We start from the raw sequence: 17,997 nt of genomic DNA, 5'->3' as shown, positions 1-17,997 counted from the left end.
GCACCGATTCTCTAAATAAATACGTATCTGGGTCCACAAGAGAATCAGGGAGCCATTGCTTTTATGCAGCTGTGTGGAAAAGCTAAGAAAGCTAAATAGCATAGGTTAGGGCCAAGACTTACGTCCTATGAGATTTAAGGCACGAAGGAAACTCAAATGAAGGGAGGATTTTTTTTTTTAATTTTTATCTTTGACTTAACCATGACAAGTGTGAGGGAAAAAAGTCATTGGAACCAGAACACATACCTGCCCGATGCTGAAGAAAAGACTATTTGTGTCTGATACATTAGAGACATTGTTCAGGACCTGGTCTCACTCCCTTCTTTGTGCTGCCAGTGCTAATACCAGCTTATGTCACCGGCTGCCCACGTCCCCATGCTGCTGGTGGCAGTTTTAGTCCTTCTCTCATTTTAGAAGCGTTCCTTCTAAGGCTGGGTAGTTTCATTTGCAGCTGAATACACTTCCATATTTTAACTCAATCGTTTTCTGTCTATTTCGAACAAAAACTAATCCTTGGCATGACTCAAATATTCCAAGTGCAGGGGGGAAATTATAAGCACATAAGACTTTCTTTCAAATAGAAAGAAATGTCATCGTCACTTTACATGGCATACATGAGAAACTGACTTCTGCAAAGGATACAACACACCCACAATTAATAATTCTGTTGGTTAGATACTTTAACCAAAGAGCTAAAACCACATTATTTTCCAAAAGAACTAAACCGAAGAAAATTTTGTAAACATGAAAATATTTTAAGACAGGAACATCACAAACTTGGTTGACATTTCGGGAGGCAAACAGTAAAATCTAGGAAACATTAAATTGCAATTTGGGTTTACGTATCCATTACGTAATTTAAAAGTAGAGAGAATAATACTTACATTAAGCTTAGAATTAATTCAACTTCATGGTCTCCAGTTTTTCAAGTTGTTAATTATAAAGTTCAACTACTCTGTAAACTTAATAAACTTCGTTTAATAAAAACCAAGTTCACATATACACCTATACATATCAAAACTGGTGTTTACCACCAAAGTTATTTCTGAAATACAGAGATCTCAGATGTAAGCTGAGCTTGATTTCCTTGAATAGAGAGGAATTCATATGTTCTAAAAACAGATAATTTAGCTTTGACAATGAAAAAATAATCATATGATTGAGTCTATTTTTTTCTCTTGATTGCTGGCTTCTGGATAAGTCACACATCCCAACAGCCCAGAACAAAGAGAAATGCTATATACATATACATTTTATATCAACATAAAGGACTGATAAAAATATTCAATGACATTGATGGATGCAGTATGAAAATCAGACGATTACCCAAAGTCACAGCAAATAAATAACATAGGACTTTACTGTCACACTTATAACCAAACACATTAAGCACTAGTTTTGGGTCTTTTTTTTAATACAAAAAAAAAAAAAAAAAAACCTGTGTTTTAATTTCCCCTCACTCCCAAGTTTTGGTATGTGTATACAGGGAAAGAAAGACCTGCCAAATGCTTAATCCATGACAGCAAGTATTATTCTAAGAACTAATGAAAGCTGAGTCTGTCTACTTCTGACACAGGTGAAATACAAACTTTAAGACAAGCCAAAATGTGTGCAAACTGGATGATCTAGTTAAGAATGTGAGATTAGCGGCTTTTTCTTTACAGAAGGGAGGTAGGCAGGATTTTTTGTTTGTTTTTATACGGATTTTTGGAGAAAAAGAAACGAGTTAGGAAACCAAAGTGAAAAGATAAATGAGCTAAATTTGATTCCTGATAAAATTAATTAAAATCGTTATTAAATTATAGCAGTTCAAAAACAAAATTTCTGAAAAACTAAGGTGTTAAACAGAAGTGAGCATTTTTGACAAAAAAATTTCAAGTTCCATTTAACTAAGTGATGAAAAGGAAAATTTCAAGTTCTCACGATGTCAGAACAAAGTTGGTTTGACTTCAAAACCCAGAGTCAGATTAGGCAGTATAAATGCACAGAAATGCTGACTGATGGATTGATTGATTGATTACAGTCAAGAAAACAGAAAATTATTACCACTGGATTTTAAATTCTTCAGTGTCTAGATTTCTCTTGGAGGCAAGGATGCCTCTCAGGGATGTTTAATGCAACCTGCTTCTGAAAAGTCTAGATGACGTCGGTCACATCAGCACACACATGGCAGTGACCGTGCACAGACACTGTTCTCTGTGGACATTAAATCACTGAACCTTCACAACCACCTTCGTATCGTGACTCCCATCTTACAGGTGAGGACGCTACCTGAGACCACGCCACCAGCACGTGGTTCTGTTAAAGGTGGACGTAGCCCATCGTGCCAACACTCAGTATGGTTTCAGAGCGAAAGTCACAAAAAGCTTTGACTTTTTTGCACCCAGGCTTCTATCAATAGGATTACCAACAACTCAGAAAAAAGGATCCACAGATCAAGAACGGAATCACAGGAACTCCAGTTCTAACAAACAGTCTCCCAGGGATGACTGCACAGTCCGTACACCCCATTTCTTTTCTGCTCTCCTGAGGCCCCCTGGTTACAGTTCCTCTCCTGGAAGGGAAACCCACGATTTACCTATTCTCTAATTTTACATTCTGATTTGCTGTGTTGTCATTGTTACCAAGTTAATTAATATAGATTTCTCACATATTCCCAGATACATTCTAGCTTTTAAAGGGTTTGACTTTGTCTTTCATTTTTCTGGTTTCTCTTTGTATTTTGCACAAAATAAGTACAAAAGTATATTGTTGGCTTATCTGCTAACAGTGATGCTAGGAAGGCACCTGAAACCAGAGGCACCTTCACAGGAAGCTTCACTCCTGTGGTCTTCCTCTTTCCCTGGCGACGGGAAGGAGCACGCGCAGAGCCGGGACCCGGGCAACGTCACACGCCCGCCCTTTCCTGATGCCAAGTAACAGACTGGACCGAGGGCCTGCTACAAAATCTGTGTCCCTCGGCCGGTCAGTGCACCAAGCACTGTGCCACCCGCCTGTCCTGTAAGACTAAGCTCCACAGGCCCACAGAGCTCCTCTGGACTGCTGTCCACGTGCGTCTCACCTGACCTTGGTGGCGACCTTGGGGACACGTGCACTCATCATCTAAGTCTCCGAGAGGCCGCGGAGCCAGCAAGTGGCGGGAAAGGATAAGGACGCAGTCCAGCAACCAGCTCAGGGGCTGCCTCGCCACCGCGAGCTGGATGGCCTCGCTCACCTCCCTGCTCCGAGCGGCCTGACACGGTACAAAGGAGAATTAACCCTCTGCATTTCAACAATGTGTAGAATTAAATCCATAAAGCCATAAAGATGGTTTTCTATAAACGCTGAGAATTCTTGGCTCTCCTCATCATGAGATGATACCTACAGACATTCTATAAATAATGAACACATGTTAGATCCATTCTCTTTATCTTTATGCCCCCCCCATGTTTAATCTGGAGCAAAATTCAAGAAACCAGCAGCATTAAAAACTTTAAACCTTGAAAGGGTCTCCCTTCTCAGTGAGGAGTGGACCCGGGATGAAGCAATCCATCTTTTTTACGTTACATTGTTCATTCAGTACATGATCAGACGGGACCTCCCTGACGGTCCAGTGGTTAAGGCTCGTGCTCCCCATGCAGGGGGCAAGGGTCCGATCCCTGGTCAGGGAGCTAAGATCCCGCATGTCGCATGGCATGGCCAAAAAATGAAGTAGTCCTATGCCTTGACGTGGAATGACGTTCATAATATATCGTGAATTGGAAAAAAAAAAAAGAACATGATCAGATGCACGGATTTCAGAGGACACATTAGGTGACCAGGCCCCGCAGCTTCAGAAATCTAAGGTGTGTGGTCAGACGAGGTATTTAAGCATAACTAGTTAATCTATAACATATGAGACTCCCTTTCAAGGCATACACAAACATCTCCCTCTGCTTCAAGGTTAGCCAGGCTTTTCGTACCTTTACTTTGCTGCTTTGACTAACTGTACTACGTCACCTCCACGCACAGGCGTGTGTTCACCTTCGCTGCCCCATCGTTCGTCACTCCCCAACCAACCTGGCTCTGCTCCTCAACCTGCTTCCCTCCAGCTGACTGTCCACGGGGTCCACGCCCCCACCCCACCCCACCCCGTGCTCATCACGAAGGCTGACCTCACCCCTGCCGGCCAGGGAAGCCTGCCCCTTTCTTATGCAGGAAGATCTCAGCCTCAGGGTCAAGCCTGCCCTCAGAATCTGCAGCTCTTCCTCCTAGTGTTCATTTGTTCCCAGCGACACTTTGCTGCCCCAAAGTATGTTGTTTCCAGTTATTTCTGGTCCACAAAGACTAGATCCAAAATAATATGAGAGCTCAGGGAACCAAGGTACCCCAAATTAAGATACCTTAAGAAATGCTGTTCAGCTTCACCTTGGCATTAAAAGAGTTCATTTGAACCTCTAGTTGCAGTGGTTCTCACATCATAGGACCCGGGAAAGCAGCCACCGCGACAGCTGGGGGCTGTTAGAAAGGCCGGTCTAAGGCCCCGGACTCAGCCACCTCGTCTTCGGTGGGGCCCGGGCGGCTCTGAGGCTGAACGCCGGGAAGCCCTGACTCAGAAGGAGGTGCTCGCCCAGAATTGCTGACGTTGGCCCTCTGGGTTCAGATGTGGACAGGGGCGTCCCCTCTCATCTCACGGGAGGCAATTTTCTAACCCTGTTATTTATTTTGCTCGTGTTCTGGAGCAACCAGGGGCTGATGGTGGTAATTGTGGAATTTGTGCAATGCAGCCTCTTCGAAAAATGACTCTCACATCTACTTTGACCTAAACGCCAAAAGATAAAAGCCTGTGCTATCATCAGATCCCAGTTAATAAACTGACCCTCCAATTACCTCAATCTCTTAAAAGTGAAGACAGCAGCCTAGGAAAACTGAAGACAGGACAGATAAACACCCTCTCACGGCCCCCATTCCTACAAAACTCACACTCCCCTGTGCTCCAAGGAGGAATCACTTCCGGTCATGCCATGCAGCTCCGAACCTTCCACCTGTACTGCAGGGAGTATTTCCTTCTGCCCTCTCCTCTCTTGCCAATCACTGTTTCAATGACTCATCCCTCCCACAAACTGTGATTTGCCGAGTGGGCCTTCTATGGTCTTTATCAGAATCCAACCTGCTCTTACAGTTTCAGATGCCAGCGGAAGAAAACAGCCGAAGCGCAGCTGGCTGGCCTAGATTCTGATTTATTCCTGAGTCTCTGGTCCACTCAGGAGCATGACGACCCGTCTTCAGGGGTCCGGCGATTCCTGAACAGGCCGCCTACATGGAGCTCTGCCTCCTGGGCACGCCATCCTCCGGGCCCTCCCCAGGAACACTGACATCGCCATCCTGATGCCTGAGGAAGCTGACCGCCTACCGCGTCCACACAGACCCCCGTCCCCATTCCTCCCGGGCGCCTCACACCTGCTCGCCGGCTCCCTCTCCCTTGGGGCCAGCCACATCCGCATCCGATGCCTCAGTGCCCCGCGTCCACTTCGGAAGTGCATCTCAGGACCCACCCAGCTTGAGCACTCCTGCTGACACACCGCCCCTCTCTTCCCGAGCTGCGGGGACTGTGGGGGGCTCAGGACGCACCAGCCAGGGCATGTGTCTGGGCACACTGCATATTTTAAGCTGAACGAGTCTGCGAAAATGACAGAAGCGCGAAGGTCACCCTGACTTTCCCCTCACCCTTCTCCCCTGAAGCAGCCAGGTGGGAGGTGCCCTCCCCACACCTGGAGGAAAGGAGCATCTTCACGTCCCAAGACAAGGGGATGCTGGGAAGAATCCCACCCAACAGACCTGGCTGAGCCACGCCCAGTCCTACACTTACTGCAGACCCCTGGACCTCATTTCTCCACCACTGTCCCTCCTCACCTAACCTAACACACAAGTACTCGGGCTTACCCGCCTCTTCGGATCCTCATTTTCTCAGGAAGGCTCCCATATCACAGAAAACTTACATTAAATACATCTGTATGCTTTCAGTTTAATTTTCAGACCCAGCCAGGGACCCTTAAGAGGGTCGAGGAAAATGTTCTCCTCCTCTACACTAAACTAACAAAGACAAATAAACAGGAGAAACTTCTGCTATTTTTTCAAACTCCGTCAGCTTAAAATATTCACGTGCCAAGGGGCCGTGTTTGGGGGTCAGATGTCCTGACCCATCACCATTACTCAGGTAGCTCCTTCTCTTGGCTCGCTCGGTACACAGCCAAATCACTCACCCCGCTCCAGCCACCAAACGACTCTTAGCCTGTTCCAACATCTGAAACAAGATAAGTACGTCTCTCTCACAAACCTTTCCTTTTAGAATTATTAAAGCATCAAGTTAGTCCAGCCTGAATAAATATCAGTCTTCACCTAAAACCAATACTTCTATTCTACACATAACTCTAAAATCCTCTGCTCTGCAGAATATGAATTGATTGCTCAATTATTATAGGAATCTATGTATATGAACATATGTGTACATGCCTATTTCCATAGTTACATTTGCCTTTTTTTGATATCATTACAAGATGTAGAAGTAGCCATTATTAGATAAAGGCACAGAAGGTCTAATCATATCTGCTATTAATCAAAGTCTAAAAGTCAAAGTTCACAGAAAAGATCATGCATTACAGTAAGAAAACTAGGTTCCTGTCCTTCAAATCCTGTTGGTGCTTAAATGCCAAATTCCTTGCTATTGTTTTTGCATTTGTCCACGGTGCGCATTTTTTAAACAATGTACCTGCGACTGGAAAAAACATGGCGTCCAAAATTATTAAGGTAAACACCCCCCAAATCAGGCCAGAGAACATGTGCCACTGCGTAGGCTTCTGTCTTCTGAGGAGCACAGAGATTTCTAGAGATGTGCACATCCGAAAACAGTTCTTATAAAGTGTAAGATGTACATGCTAAGATACATCCATTTAATATGTAAAACCCTTGTTTCTTTCAAGGAAAGCAGAAAACGTGTAAGGAGGAGGACGAGAAGGAGAAAAGGACGACAAGGGCAAGAGCAGCAAACGCAGAAGCTCCAGCTTGCACGAAGTTCTGGCTGCCGACTGGAAAGCAAGCACCTCCAAGTGTCAACTTTGCACGCAGCCTTGCCAGGGCAGCTTAGTTTTTACTGCTCTGTGCAATTTCCGAATTAAGTGACTTCGCCGTGAGTGGGACTTTTTTATGTAACACATGACATCATAAATTAACCCTAAGGACGGTACAGCGTTCAGCCCACCTGGTTGCTGCTTTAGCTGAGAACGCGGGAAGCGTGCAAAGCAGGGAAACAGCAAGAATGGGGGGCGGGGGGCTGCCAGCGCGCCAGCAGATAAACAGCACAATGAGCTGGCGCTGTGACCAGCCGAGAGGCACATTCTCCCCGATCTGGGCTTGTTATCAGAGCTTCCGTGGAAACACACACAGAAGGACAGCAGAGCGGAAGCGGGAGGCCACGGTGTCCGCGGTATCCCGTCGGCCTGTGCCGGCTCATAGGGGACTCACCTCGTAGCCCTTCTCCAGCAGGAACTCGGCCAAGTAGGAGCCGTCCTGGAAGACAAGGAACATCAACAACGGTCAGACCCATCGTGGCCAAGACCAAGGGTTTTGAAAACAGCATTCAGAGGCTCTAGGAACTTAAATAAGGCTCATGGCAACCGACATGAAAATAATTCAGACAACATCCGACATAAACACGGAGTGGTGCTGTGCCGTCCACTAAGCCTCCCATAGACGGGCGTTCGTCTGTGCCCACAGGAGCGTGGGAAGGCGTTGGCATCACCACGTGCACAGGGAAAGAAACTGAAATCCAGGGACACATGGGGCAACAGGGAGAACAGGAAGCTTCAAAAGCTGATGGATCTGCTTTAGGTCTTACCGCTTACTAGCCCTGTGAAACACGCAACACGTGTGCGGCCAAGCAGAAGGGCTTGGTGCTCCTGGGACATAAAACAGGAATCTATTTCTGGGGGTGCTGTACAGAAGGAGACGCTGGAGCAGGGATGAGACAGGAGCTGTGGCGCCTGGGGAGAAGGCAGGGCGAGTGCGGGGAGGAGGCTGAGAGCACAGCGGTGTTGACACCACTGGAAAGAGCTGCCATGGGGAGAGGAGGAGGTGTGGGCCCTCAGGGGAGGCCCTCCAGGCACTGGTGGCCTTGGCTTCGAGCCCAAGGGTCTGGAAAGTCACCTCAGAAAGGGTTTGGGGTTTGAAGGTGGGTCGGGGGCGGGCCGTAGACATGATGGCGTTGGTGTTAGCCCTGAATACACGTGCAAGCGCATGCGCACGTGGAGTTCAGTAAAAGCGAGGTGCTTACTTTTTATGAAATAATGGGAACTTCATTTGTACGCATCTTAAATCATGCAGTTAATCTCTACGTTAAGATGACGGTGTCTGACTAAACACAGAGATTCTCAGCTCATTTTTAAAAATTCTTTAAAAATGTCTAGGTGAGGGTGGAGGTTCTAGGTAAAATACCTCATGCTCCACTTTTAGGGAAAGAAAGTGTGAGAGCCATCTAATTAAACTGTTAAGAGGCCATGAGGCACAAAATCAGGGTTCTAGAGATACGGCAGAACATCACCAGCCCTGCTCAGAAAATGAGCTGGGTGGCTATTTCACGATCAATCCTGTAGCTGCCCTTCCGCTTTCAGCCTGGGCAAGTCCCCTCCATCCCATCCAGACTTCACATAAAAACGAGAGGCTCCAACTACTGGAAACTTGTGTGCTCAAAACTGGTTGGGAATATTTGGATTTTCTTCGGTTTCCTCAGTTTGTAAAAGCTTAAAATATCCCTTTGAGCTCCAAACGTTCCTACCAGATATTCCGGGAAAAAGAAAAAGAAAGCAGGTTTTATTCCTATCATTGCCTGACTCAGAGCTGGAACTGGAGACACCCTATGGGTCCTGAAGATGAGAGGGCTGCCGCGAGGGCACTTGCTGCGCTAACGCAGAAGTCACGCGTGAATCCAGGCAGGATGACAAGGCGAGGGCAACAAGGGATACGTTTTGTGGTTCATTAAAACCCCCGTGAAATTTTCTTCTGGCGTGTTGGCATAACCATTCTGGTTTGCAGACTCACGCGGAGAAGAAGAGAAATGGTCTGGTACACCCCTTTTCCTCTCAGTCTCAGGATACATGCACAACCGTGTGGCTTCACACACCCAACATGCAAAGTAAGCCCGATAAGAGAGCTGAACAGCTCACACCCCGACAAGCCAGGTCAATCTACAGGACCATCAGAAACCTGAGGATAATCAATAGTCCTGTAATTAATTCTGAAAACAGCTTAACAGAAAAAGCATTTACAACAATAATAATAACTTTACAGTAGGTCGGACAGCCCTAGAAAGTACATTTTGCTTTGCTCTTGGTGGTGGTGGTGTCATTTTGAAGCAGGCAACACTGCACTTTTCACAGTTTTACTTTTTCTCTTGGAATAAAAAGTTAAAATGCTCTGTGCTCCACCACGGTTGCCGAGAATGTTTAAAAACAAGAAGGCAGAGGTGAGACCGTGGGGAGGGGCTGTGACTATTCAGAGGCTGATGTGAAACAGGCCTGCCCAGGGCTGAGCCCTGTCAATAGGTCTTGCTCTTCTCACCCAGGCCCTCCTCAAACTTTCCAGCCAGGCTGGAACATTCTGCCCCAGCAGTGGCACCTGCTTCCTCCTCACTTCCTTGCCAGGTCTCCCAAGTGATAGGGCCGGCCGCACAATGTGGGAACCGCGGCAGCGCGAGGCCCCTGGCCCCCCCGCCCCCGGCCCCCAGACCCCTGCACCGAAGCCCCTCTAGGAGGACGGGCCGGTCGCACAGCACCTCCCCCAGATGGAAAACCACAACGTCACGGCAGCTGAGAGCCACAGCCAACACGACATCTGACTCTCGACTCCTGGAACCCGAGGAGCTGACGGCCTAAATGTCCGACTCACGACGAACACAACTCATCTGGGACCGACTCCAGCCTGGGCTCAGGCCTCGTGACAGGGGACGCCTTCACTGGAGAGCCAGCACCCCAACCGGGACTCTTTTCAATTCGGTTTTGCAATGGTTATGAAGACAGTCTCCATTTCACATTAAACGTTGTACAGCTGGAAGTAAGCACCACAGCTTTAACATTTTCAAGACACAGAAATATTTTCTGTCTTATTCTTCCAGGAACTCACCGGGAAGGCAGGCAGCCCCTTGGCACGGGAGTTAGGGAGGCCCGTGGAGGTTAGGGGCCCGCCTGGTGGCACCCACGAGAGGGGAAGCCAGGACTAGAACCCGGGGCTCCCACGACTGTGCCCTGGGAAACCACTTCCTCCACCTGGGGCCCACCAGCGCGTGTCAGAGCCCAACAAAGCAATAAAAAGACCATAACAGACTCATTTTTAAACCAAACTGATTTAGTCACTTTGCATGACAGGGTATCTCACAGATTAAACAGTCCTTCTAGTTTTAACCAAGTGACCCAAATGCAGAAGGTCCTGTAACTTTAGGACAGCCCAGAGCTCGGGGGGGGGGAGGCAGGACACAGGGCCGGGGCCTTCTCCAGCCTCATGTGGGCACCGCTGCCTCTTGGAAGTGGTGTCTGGAGGTGGACTTGGGATGTAGGTTTCAGGCTGTCGAGCCAGGCGGCAGGGCCACTGCCAAGGGTCCCAAACGGGAGGATTCCGGCGTGCCTGGTGCCTGCAGCCCCCGTCCTTGTGCTTCACCTCTCATGTAATGTTCCAGATACACACCTATACAATTCACAGTAATTCCAGAAGCTGAATCCTATCTTGACTACAAGATAAAAATTACCTAAAATTTCACATCTATAAAAAGCTGAAGGGAGTGCAGAAAGTTTCCCCCTTCTCCCGAAGGCCACAGAAGGCTGAAACAGCCCTGACCGAGCCTCATACCCACCCATGTCCACACACGTATGGCCTCATACCCACCCATGTCCTCAAACGTATGGCCACCTACCTTCCTGCAGAGAGGAGAGAGCATTCCTCTTCTCTCTCCAAACATGGACTCACTGCTAGCCCACAGGACAAGTGAAAAGGACAGCTTCTCAGATGCAGCTTGAGAACCCGGCCCCTCTGAGCTGCGCCTAAATCAGACTATGTTTCTGCCGAAGCACCGTTGGGCAGCTTCTTTGAAGAGGGTAAGATAATGAGCAGTGCTGGGCTGAAGAGACCAGGCCTCTAGTAAAACGAATTCCCTTGTTTAGATCACCTCAAGCACTGGGAAGTACAATACCACCCCTGTAAGGAGAGAAAGCACTCGTCCACACTGCCTGCCACACGCTTTAAGTCTATGCGCCCTAATTACTCTAAAATAAGCATTTTCACCTAATTGCAATTACAATATCAAAGTAATCTGTACCTCCAATGAGAGAAGTACAGACACCTCAAAGATTAACAGAAGATGCTGCTTTGAATTAGAATGAAGACTTCAGATGGGAAGATTAGCCACCGCAGTGCCAAGATTCCAGAGGCAGAATGCACGGGAAAAGTATTTTCACCTGGCTCACACTTGTAGCACAAAGCACTGGATAAAATCTCTGTCACACTCACAGAACTCAAAAGACCACAAGGATTATTAATCCCACTGTCTCATTTTGCAGCTCAGGAAACTGAGACTAAAAACATTAAATGTTTAGTGTCCAGTCACACAGTTAGGAGGTAGCAGAATGTGGAAAAAAAAAAAAAAAAAGGAAAGAAAGTAAGAAAAGTGAAAACAGATCTCTCGGGCTTCCCTGGTGGCGCAGTGGTTGAAGAGTCCGCCTGCCGATGCAGGGGACACGGGTTCGTGCCCCGGTCCGGGAAGATCCCACATGCCGCGGAGCAGCTAGGCCCGTGAGCCATGGCCACTGAGCCTGCGCGTCCGGAGCCCGTGCTCCGCAATGGGAGAGGCCACAACAGTGAGAGGCCCGCATAACGCAAAAAAACAAACAAACAAACAAAAAACCCCAGACCTCTCAGATCTCAGAATTTTTAACTAAAAACTACTGTGAAAAGAGCTAAAACGAATAGACTGGACTCATGTGTACAGTTGCGAACCAGAGGGAAGAACGAGAACAGAGCCAGCAAGTGTCAGGAGAGGGAGCAGTAACTGGCTGGCTGGACACAAGGACGCCATCCATGTGCAAAACATATAAATAACCTCGCCTCCTGTAGTCTTTAAAGCTGAAGATTATTTCCCCATAAAAGTTGAGGTCGCCCCCAACCCCCAAGAACTGCCTTTCACTCCCTTTGATTTACCTCCCGGTAGAAGGAGTGATCAACAACCCCTGCATAGCAAAGACTGATGGATACTCCTTTCTAACCACCCCTTCCTGCAGACCCCCTGCTGGGGAAAGAGCCCCCAAGGAGGTGCTCAGCGGCTGCACACACACCTCACACGCGCACATGGCACATGGATAAGTGACACTGGCTCTGCTGCAAACCAGGACCTCCCAGGAAATTGTGATGAGCTGAAGCTTAAAGGCAACATTTTAGAAAGAGGCTGGATACCCCCCATCAGACTACACATTGCTCTACCATTGCCCTGATATCTTTCCCCAAAGTATTTTCAAAATGTTTCTAATGTTAATTTCAAATTAACATTCAATTTCAAAAGATTCTAATGTTAAGTCTTATGGCCAACTGTAAACTAAAAATAAAATATCATAGAGAGAAGAAATGAACTAAAAGGTTAATTTTAGAAAATACTTTTTTTCAGTTTGCTAGGTTAAAAAATGCTGGTTTTCTTTTCATTTTTTGATTAGTATAAAGACTGAAAAGGTTTTTGTGTTTATGACTGTGTGTACTATTTCTTCCGGGAATTACTTATTCTTATCTTTTGTATTTCTTATACATTTTTCTAGTAGGCTGTACTTCTCCAATTGGTTTTTTCTTCTAAGCATCTAGAACATATATAAAATTGACTCATTTTTATCTCCTAAAAGCCACTCAGAAACTATTTGGAAACAGGTTAGCAGATTTTTAGTGGTAGAACTCCCATGATAACCTGGTTTAAAATCCACGTTCCTTTCAAACTGCAAATGATTATTGTAAACTCTTAGTTTAATGAGCAAAGAAGAACGAAAACACCAAAACCTGAACTCCAGGGACATCTGCACAACCCAGCACTTGTAGCACCACCGACCTCATCACAGCAAAACACATTTCTGTGATTTAGGCAAGTGCTGTAAGAAAAGTGGGATTAGAGGGAAGAGCTGCTAATAAGGTATACAAAGATAATTTCTAATTACACTCTTAGAAGAAGGACAACACACACATTCCAACACCGTCCCAGAGACGTTTAAAAACCCTCAAAAGTAAATCCTAAGGCATTTATCAAGCGCATGCGTGTGTGCGGGTGTACGTAACGCAGCTGCATCAAGCGTGAGCTAGCCTGGCCATCTCCACACGGATACAAGTGCCCCCAGGGAACGGCCTCCTGCCCACATTCTCGCCTCTTTAAAACGGAAGCTCCTTCAGTTGGAACCCCTGTGCTTTTTCTCTCTCCCACTCTCCCTTTCTTGACACTCATGCTAAAATTTCTACCCTTCAGAGAGAAACAAAAGTCCTCACGTGACCTGGAATTACTACAAATGATGATGATAATAGTATTAAAAACAAGAGTAAGCACTTATTTAGTGCTCAGGCTATGTCAGCCACGCTCTCAGTGCTTCGCGATCATTAACTTTTCAGTCTTCACAGTAACCCTATGTAGCTAGCACTATTATCTCTATTTCACAAAAGAGCAAACTGAAGTGAACTGAGACCAAGTAACCTGCCCGATATCCCAGCTAGTAAACAGAGCAAGGATCTGCACCACATATATATTTCTAATGATTTATATGGCAATCTGCTCCACTAATAGGATCAATCACTCCATAATGATGGGCCTACAGATGTTTTAACATAAAATTTGGTCTCTATAGAATTTATTAACAAAGCAAAGTGTCACAGATTAGTGAGTTTCAAACATTCCCTTGGCCATAGGTGTCAGGGAATAGAGGGCAGAAAGGAAGGAAGAGATTTAGCCCCTGCACTCTTGCTCTGAGAATATCTGGGAAGCCAGGCACTTCCTGGCCGAGATAGGCTTAGACTTCGACGCTGGTTTCACACGGATCAGCATACCCACATGTGGACAGGACGAGAAGAGCAGCCAGGTAACCCGCACAGCTAAGCAAAGTGCTCTGCTGCCAGGGAGCACCGGCAGATGCATGAGCCACGGACAGAGGCAGGGCTGGGGGAGAAAAGGAAAGCGAGGAACTACTTCCCCAGCACCTCGTCCACACTGGATGGCACGGCGCCCTGGGGAAATCAATCACCACCCTCGCGCATGAAATCAAGGTGGGAAAAACAGAGGAAATACAAGAAGCATATCCCTGTCAAAACCCTTTTAAAGATCTGCTAACTGACCAGTCCAGTGCTGCTGTGAATGACTCCTTTCAAGTTTAGAACAATATACTCACTGAAAGTTTGTATAACTCAGGGCTCCGAATACATTGATAAAGACTTGTTCAGATCTAGAGAGAAGTTAATAATAAATTACCAGTAAACTTCGTGCTTAAAATAATCTCTTTGTAGTAAATACACACATGAATTAAAACTGTCCAAAAATGGAAAATAGAGCTTCTCTTTCTTTTTCCCTTTCCCATTATCTCTCAAAGTGACAGTCCACACAATTAATTAAAGGCTGTTTCTTTGCAAAGTACATACTTGCATAGTTCTAATCGTCCAAATGATGCATAGAGGAAATGACTTTTTGCAGGTACTCTAAAACAGAGCTGCACTTTCTCCAGGGTTCAAGGCCATGCTTAATGAAAAACTTTAAACCTGGAAGAAAAGAATGCAGTACTGAAAAGAGAAGAAATATTAAATTTTAGTATTTACCTGATTTATTAGCATTTCCTTGTGCCTTTCTTTGTAGAGTTTGTGCCCTGGCTAATGGAGAAAGACAAAGCAAATGCTCTTTTGTTGACCGACTTTAAAAAGGTCCTAAGAATAACAAAAAGACACACAGATACTGATGACTATATCTTTCTCCATTCTACTGCACATTCGGTTGTTACTTCAGTTCACTGTTGGTGACAAGTAGAGCCTAACTATTTGCAAATATTCTTGCTCTTTTTAACCCAATTTCTTTCAGGGATATAAACAGTTAAGACCATTCCTATCACAGGCACACGCCATGACAGAAATGTCAGTTATGGGCACCCTGAGCCATTTCAGACCTGATCTGCAACAATGGAGTCCCCACCAAGCTGGAGACATTGTAAATCACAGAAGAAAGATACAAAATGAGAGCTGTGATTTGTATAAGTTAAAGTCACTGGAAGACAGATGAAATTCAAGCATATGCACACAGGTGTCCATGGAGAAGTCTGTAAGCATCTACCCAGAAAGCTGCGTATCATCAAACTAATAAAGCTGGCGCTCAGAGCAGGGGACAGGTAAAGAATGGAGTTTCTGCAGGCAGGTTCACCCGCAAAACACGATTCTGGGGCCCAGGGAATCGCGGTGTTTATTGTTGGGTTGTGCTGTGTTATGCACGAAGGTTCTGCCACTCAGAGAAGGTATCGAAAAACACTTTGGGGGAAAATCCCACATCGAAGAGCATGGGCCGCCACCTTGCTGACAGCAGCCTCTCCAGTCCCTGCCCCATAGGCCGCACAGCCTGGGCGCGTTCCCACCAGCTTAGCGCAGCACAGCGCCTATGACAGCGGAACTTCTGCAGGCTCACCCTTTTGGCTGTTTTCATCTCCTCATTGTGCCCTCTTTCACCAACAGCAATGGGGCTTAGCTCCTACTCAACCATGACCTTTTGTCTTCAAGGAGCTTCAAAGTTGTATTTTTTAATGTGCATGCAGTATAAGGACATGCCAACCATGTACTTCTTCAATCTCGACTTAACAGGACAGCAGGAAAACAGGATCCACACTCGACTCTACTGAAGACCAGAGTCTTGTAAGGGTGTTGACGGGTGGGGGTGGTCCTTCAGGTGAGAAATGATGTCCACGTCCATAGGGACTGTATAGTACTCCCCATCCTGGTCTCAGGAGCACCCAGCTCCAAATTCCCAACCTTGCCAGGGGCTCAGACTGAAAGCCCGGTGTCCCTAATTCTGTCCAACCAGATCCATCCACCTGTGGTCTAGGCTTGTAATACTGACAAGCCACACAGTGGTTTGCTTCTCAGCTATTCCCTCCCCTAATACGCATGACTTAGTCAGGATACTTGACTACGTTTGGTAGATCCGGATCATCCATTTAGAAAAACTGAGTATTTTTTTTTTTCTATCAAAACACCAGGCTTAAAATTCAGGTAAGTTATCACCTTACACTACACCTTTTAGTAGATATAGCTAACGCAATCTTACTTACTGCACATATGTTCCTCAAAGTATTTATTATTTCTATCAAATGAATAACATCTTACATTTCTCTAATTCTTTATGGTTGCTAAGTTCTCTAAGATATTTCTCCCATTTATATCCCACAACATCCTGGTGAGATAGCTGATATTATCCCCATTTTTCCAGATCAGATCACAGATTAGAAAGCTTAAATCCTTTACTCAAGGTCATAGAGCTAGTGAGAACTTGGCAGAAGATGAAACCAATTTGTCTAGTCCTAACTACAGTGTTATTTCCATATTACTTCTCCTTCAATCAAAATAAAAATGTTTCAATCAAAACAAGATACCACAGAAGTTTTTTAAAGCTTTTCAATTAACTAATAAATGTATATAAAAACTAATATAAAGTTTAGTAAAAAAATTTTTTTAAATAAGTATCATCAATTACTTTTGTAATAATCCATTATTAAGAATGATTGCGGGCTTCCCTGGTGGCGCAGTGGTTGAGAGTCCGCCTGCCGATGCAGGGGACACGGGTTCGTGCCCCGGTCCGGGAGGATCCCACATGCCGCGGAGCGGCTGGGCCCGTGAGCCACGGCCGCTGAGCCTGCGCGTCAGGAGCCTGTGCTCCGCAACGGGAGAGGCCACAACAGTGAGAGGCCTGCGTACCGCAAAAAAAAAAAAAAACAAAAAAACAAAAAAACACTGCTCTTGATATATAGGATAGTTGTTAAAGAGAACAGAACCTAAGAGTTCTTACCACAAAGGAAAAAAAATTTTTTTGTATGTATATGAAATGATGGATGTTCACTAAACTTACTCTGGCAATCATTTCACAACATACGTGAGTCAAGCCATTCTGCCGCACACCTAAAACTTACACAGTGCTGTGTGTCAATTATATCTCAATAAAACTGGAAAAAAATCAGATGTTTTGTAATCTTTTATCTCATAAAAGTCTGTTAGGTGCGGACACAATATGCACTATGATATGGTTTTTATAAACTAAGAAACACAAAAAACTACACAGCATAGTGTTTAGTAACTATTCGTGTATGATGACACTATACAGAAAAGCAAGAGAACACGCAAATGTCATGATGCTGGTCACCTCTGGACTTTGGCAGGTAGAACACTCAGAGAGCTTTCACCATGATTCTACCATTTTTTTAAGTTGGGGGTAGATTAACCCAAGTTTTCATTTTATCATTATGCTCCATAAATTACACAGATATCACATATTAATGTTCATATATCAAATATTTTCTAATTAAAAATAAAGTGCATGGCATGAAACAGGCCCTTAATAAATGGTGAAAATTATTCCTCAAAGTGGAAGGGATTAGAGCATGTCAACAGGCTGGGGAGGGGAGCCAAGGGAAGAGCTGGACGGACAGACAGACAGGAAGAGTAGCTGCCGCGACCGGGAAGGGAACGGGCTCAAGAGAAAAGGGAAAAGGCCTGGTCTGAGCAGGACGGACCAGGTCTCCCCAGAGCCGGGAGAAGGACGCGTGTAGATGGAGACAACTTGGCAGTGGGAAGAGAGGAGGCGGCATGTTTCAAGAACTGAAACGCCAAGATTATTTGCTCAGGACCAGAAGCTCAAGACTGGCTAGGGAGCCTGAGCAAAGAGGCTGACTTAGAATATTTACCGTCAGGAAAGTGGAAGGAGACGCACCACGGAAGGTGACCACTGGGAACCCAAAGAGACTG

The 17,997-nt window shown here is 45.8% G+C and overlaps 1 protein-coding gene across 4 annotated transcripts in view; it reads right to left on the bottom strand.

The window, feature by feature from the left end:
- The window catches only part of GMDS (GDP-mannose 4,6-dehydratase), a 479,880-nt gene that overhangs the window by 392,000 nt on the left and 69,883 nt on the right, over positions 1-17,997 (bottom strand). For 3 of the 4 annotated variants that reach the window (XM_060163828.1, XM_060163831.1, XM_060163829.1), the window contains exon 2: positions 7,480-7,524. The exons of the other annotated variant lie outside the window; for it this stretch is intronic. In XM_060163828.1, the coding sequence (XP_060019811.1) occupies positions 7,480-7,524 (45 nt within the window). The remainder of the gene's footprint in view (positions 1-7,479; positions 7,525-17,997) is intronic. 4 annotated transcript variants of the gene reach the window in all.

The sequence above is a fragment of the Lagenorhynchus albirostris genome, chromosome 10, assembly GCF_949774975.1.
Source record: "Lagenorhynchus albirostris chromosome 10, mLagAlb1.1, whole genome shotgun sequence".
In the NCBI taxonomy this organism is placed as follows: Eukaryota; Metazoa; Chordata; class Mammalia; order Artiodactyla; family Delphinidae; genus Lagenorhynchus; species Lagenorhynchus albirostris.
Note: the sequence above shows the minus strand (reverse complement) of the source record. Positions and strands in the feature narration are given on the sequence as shown.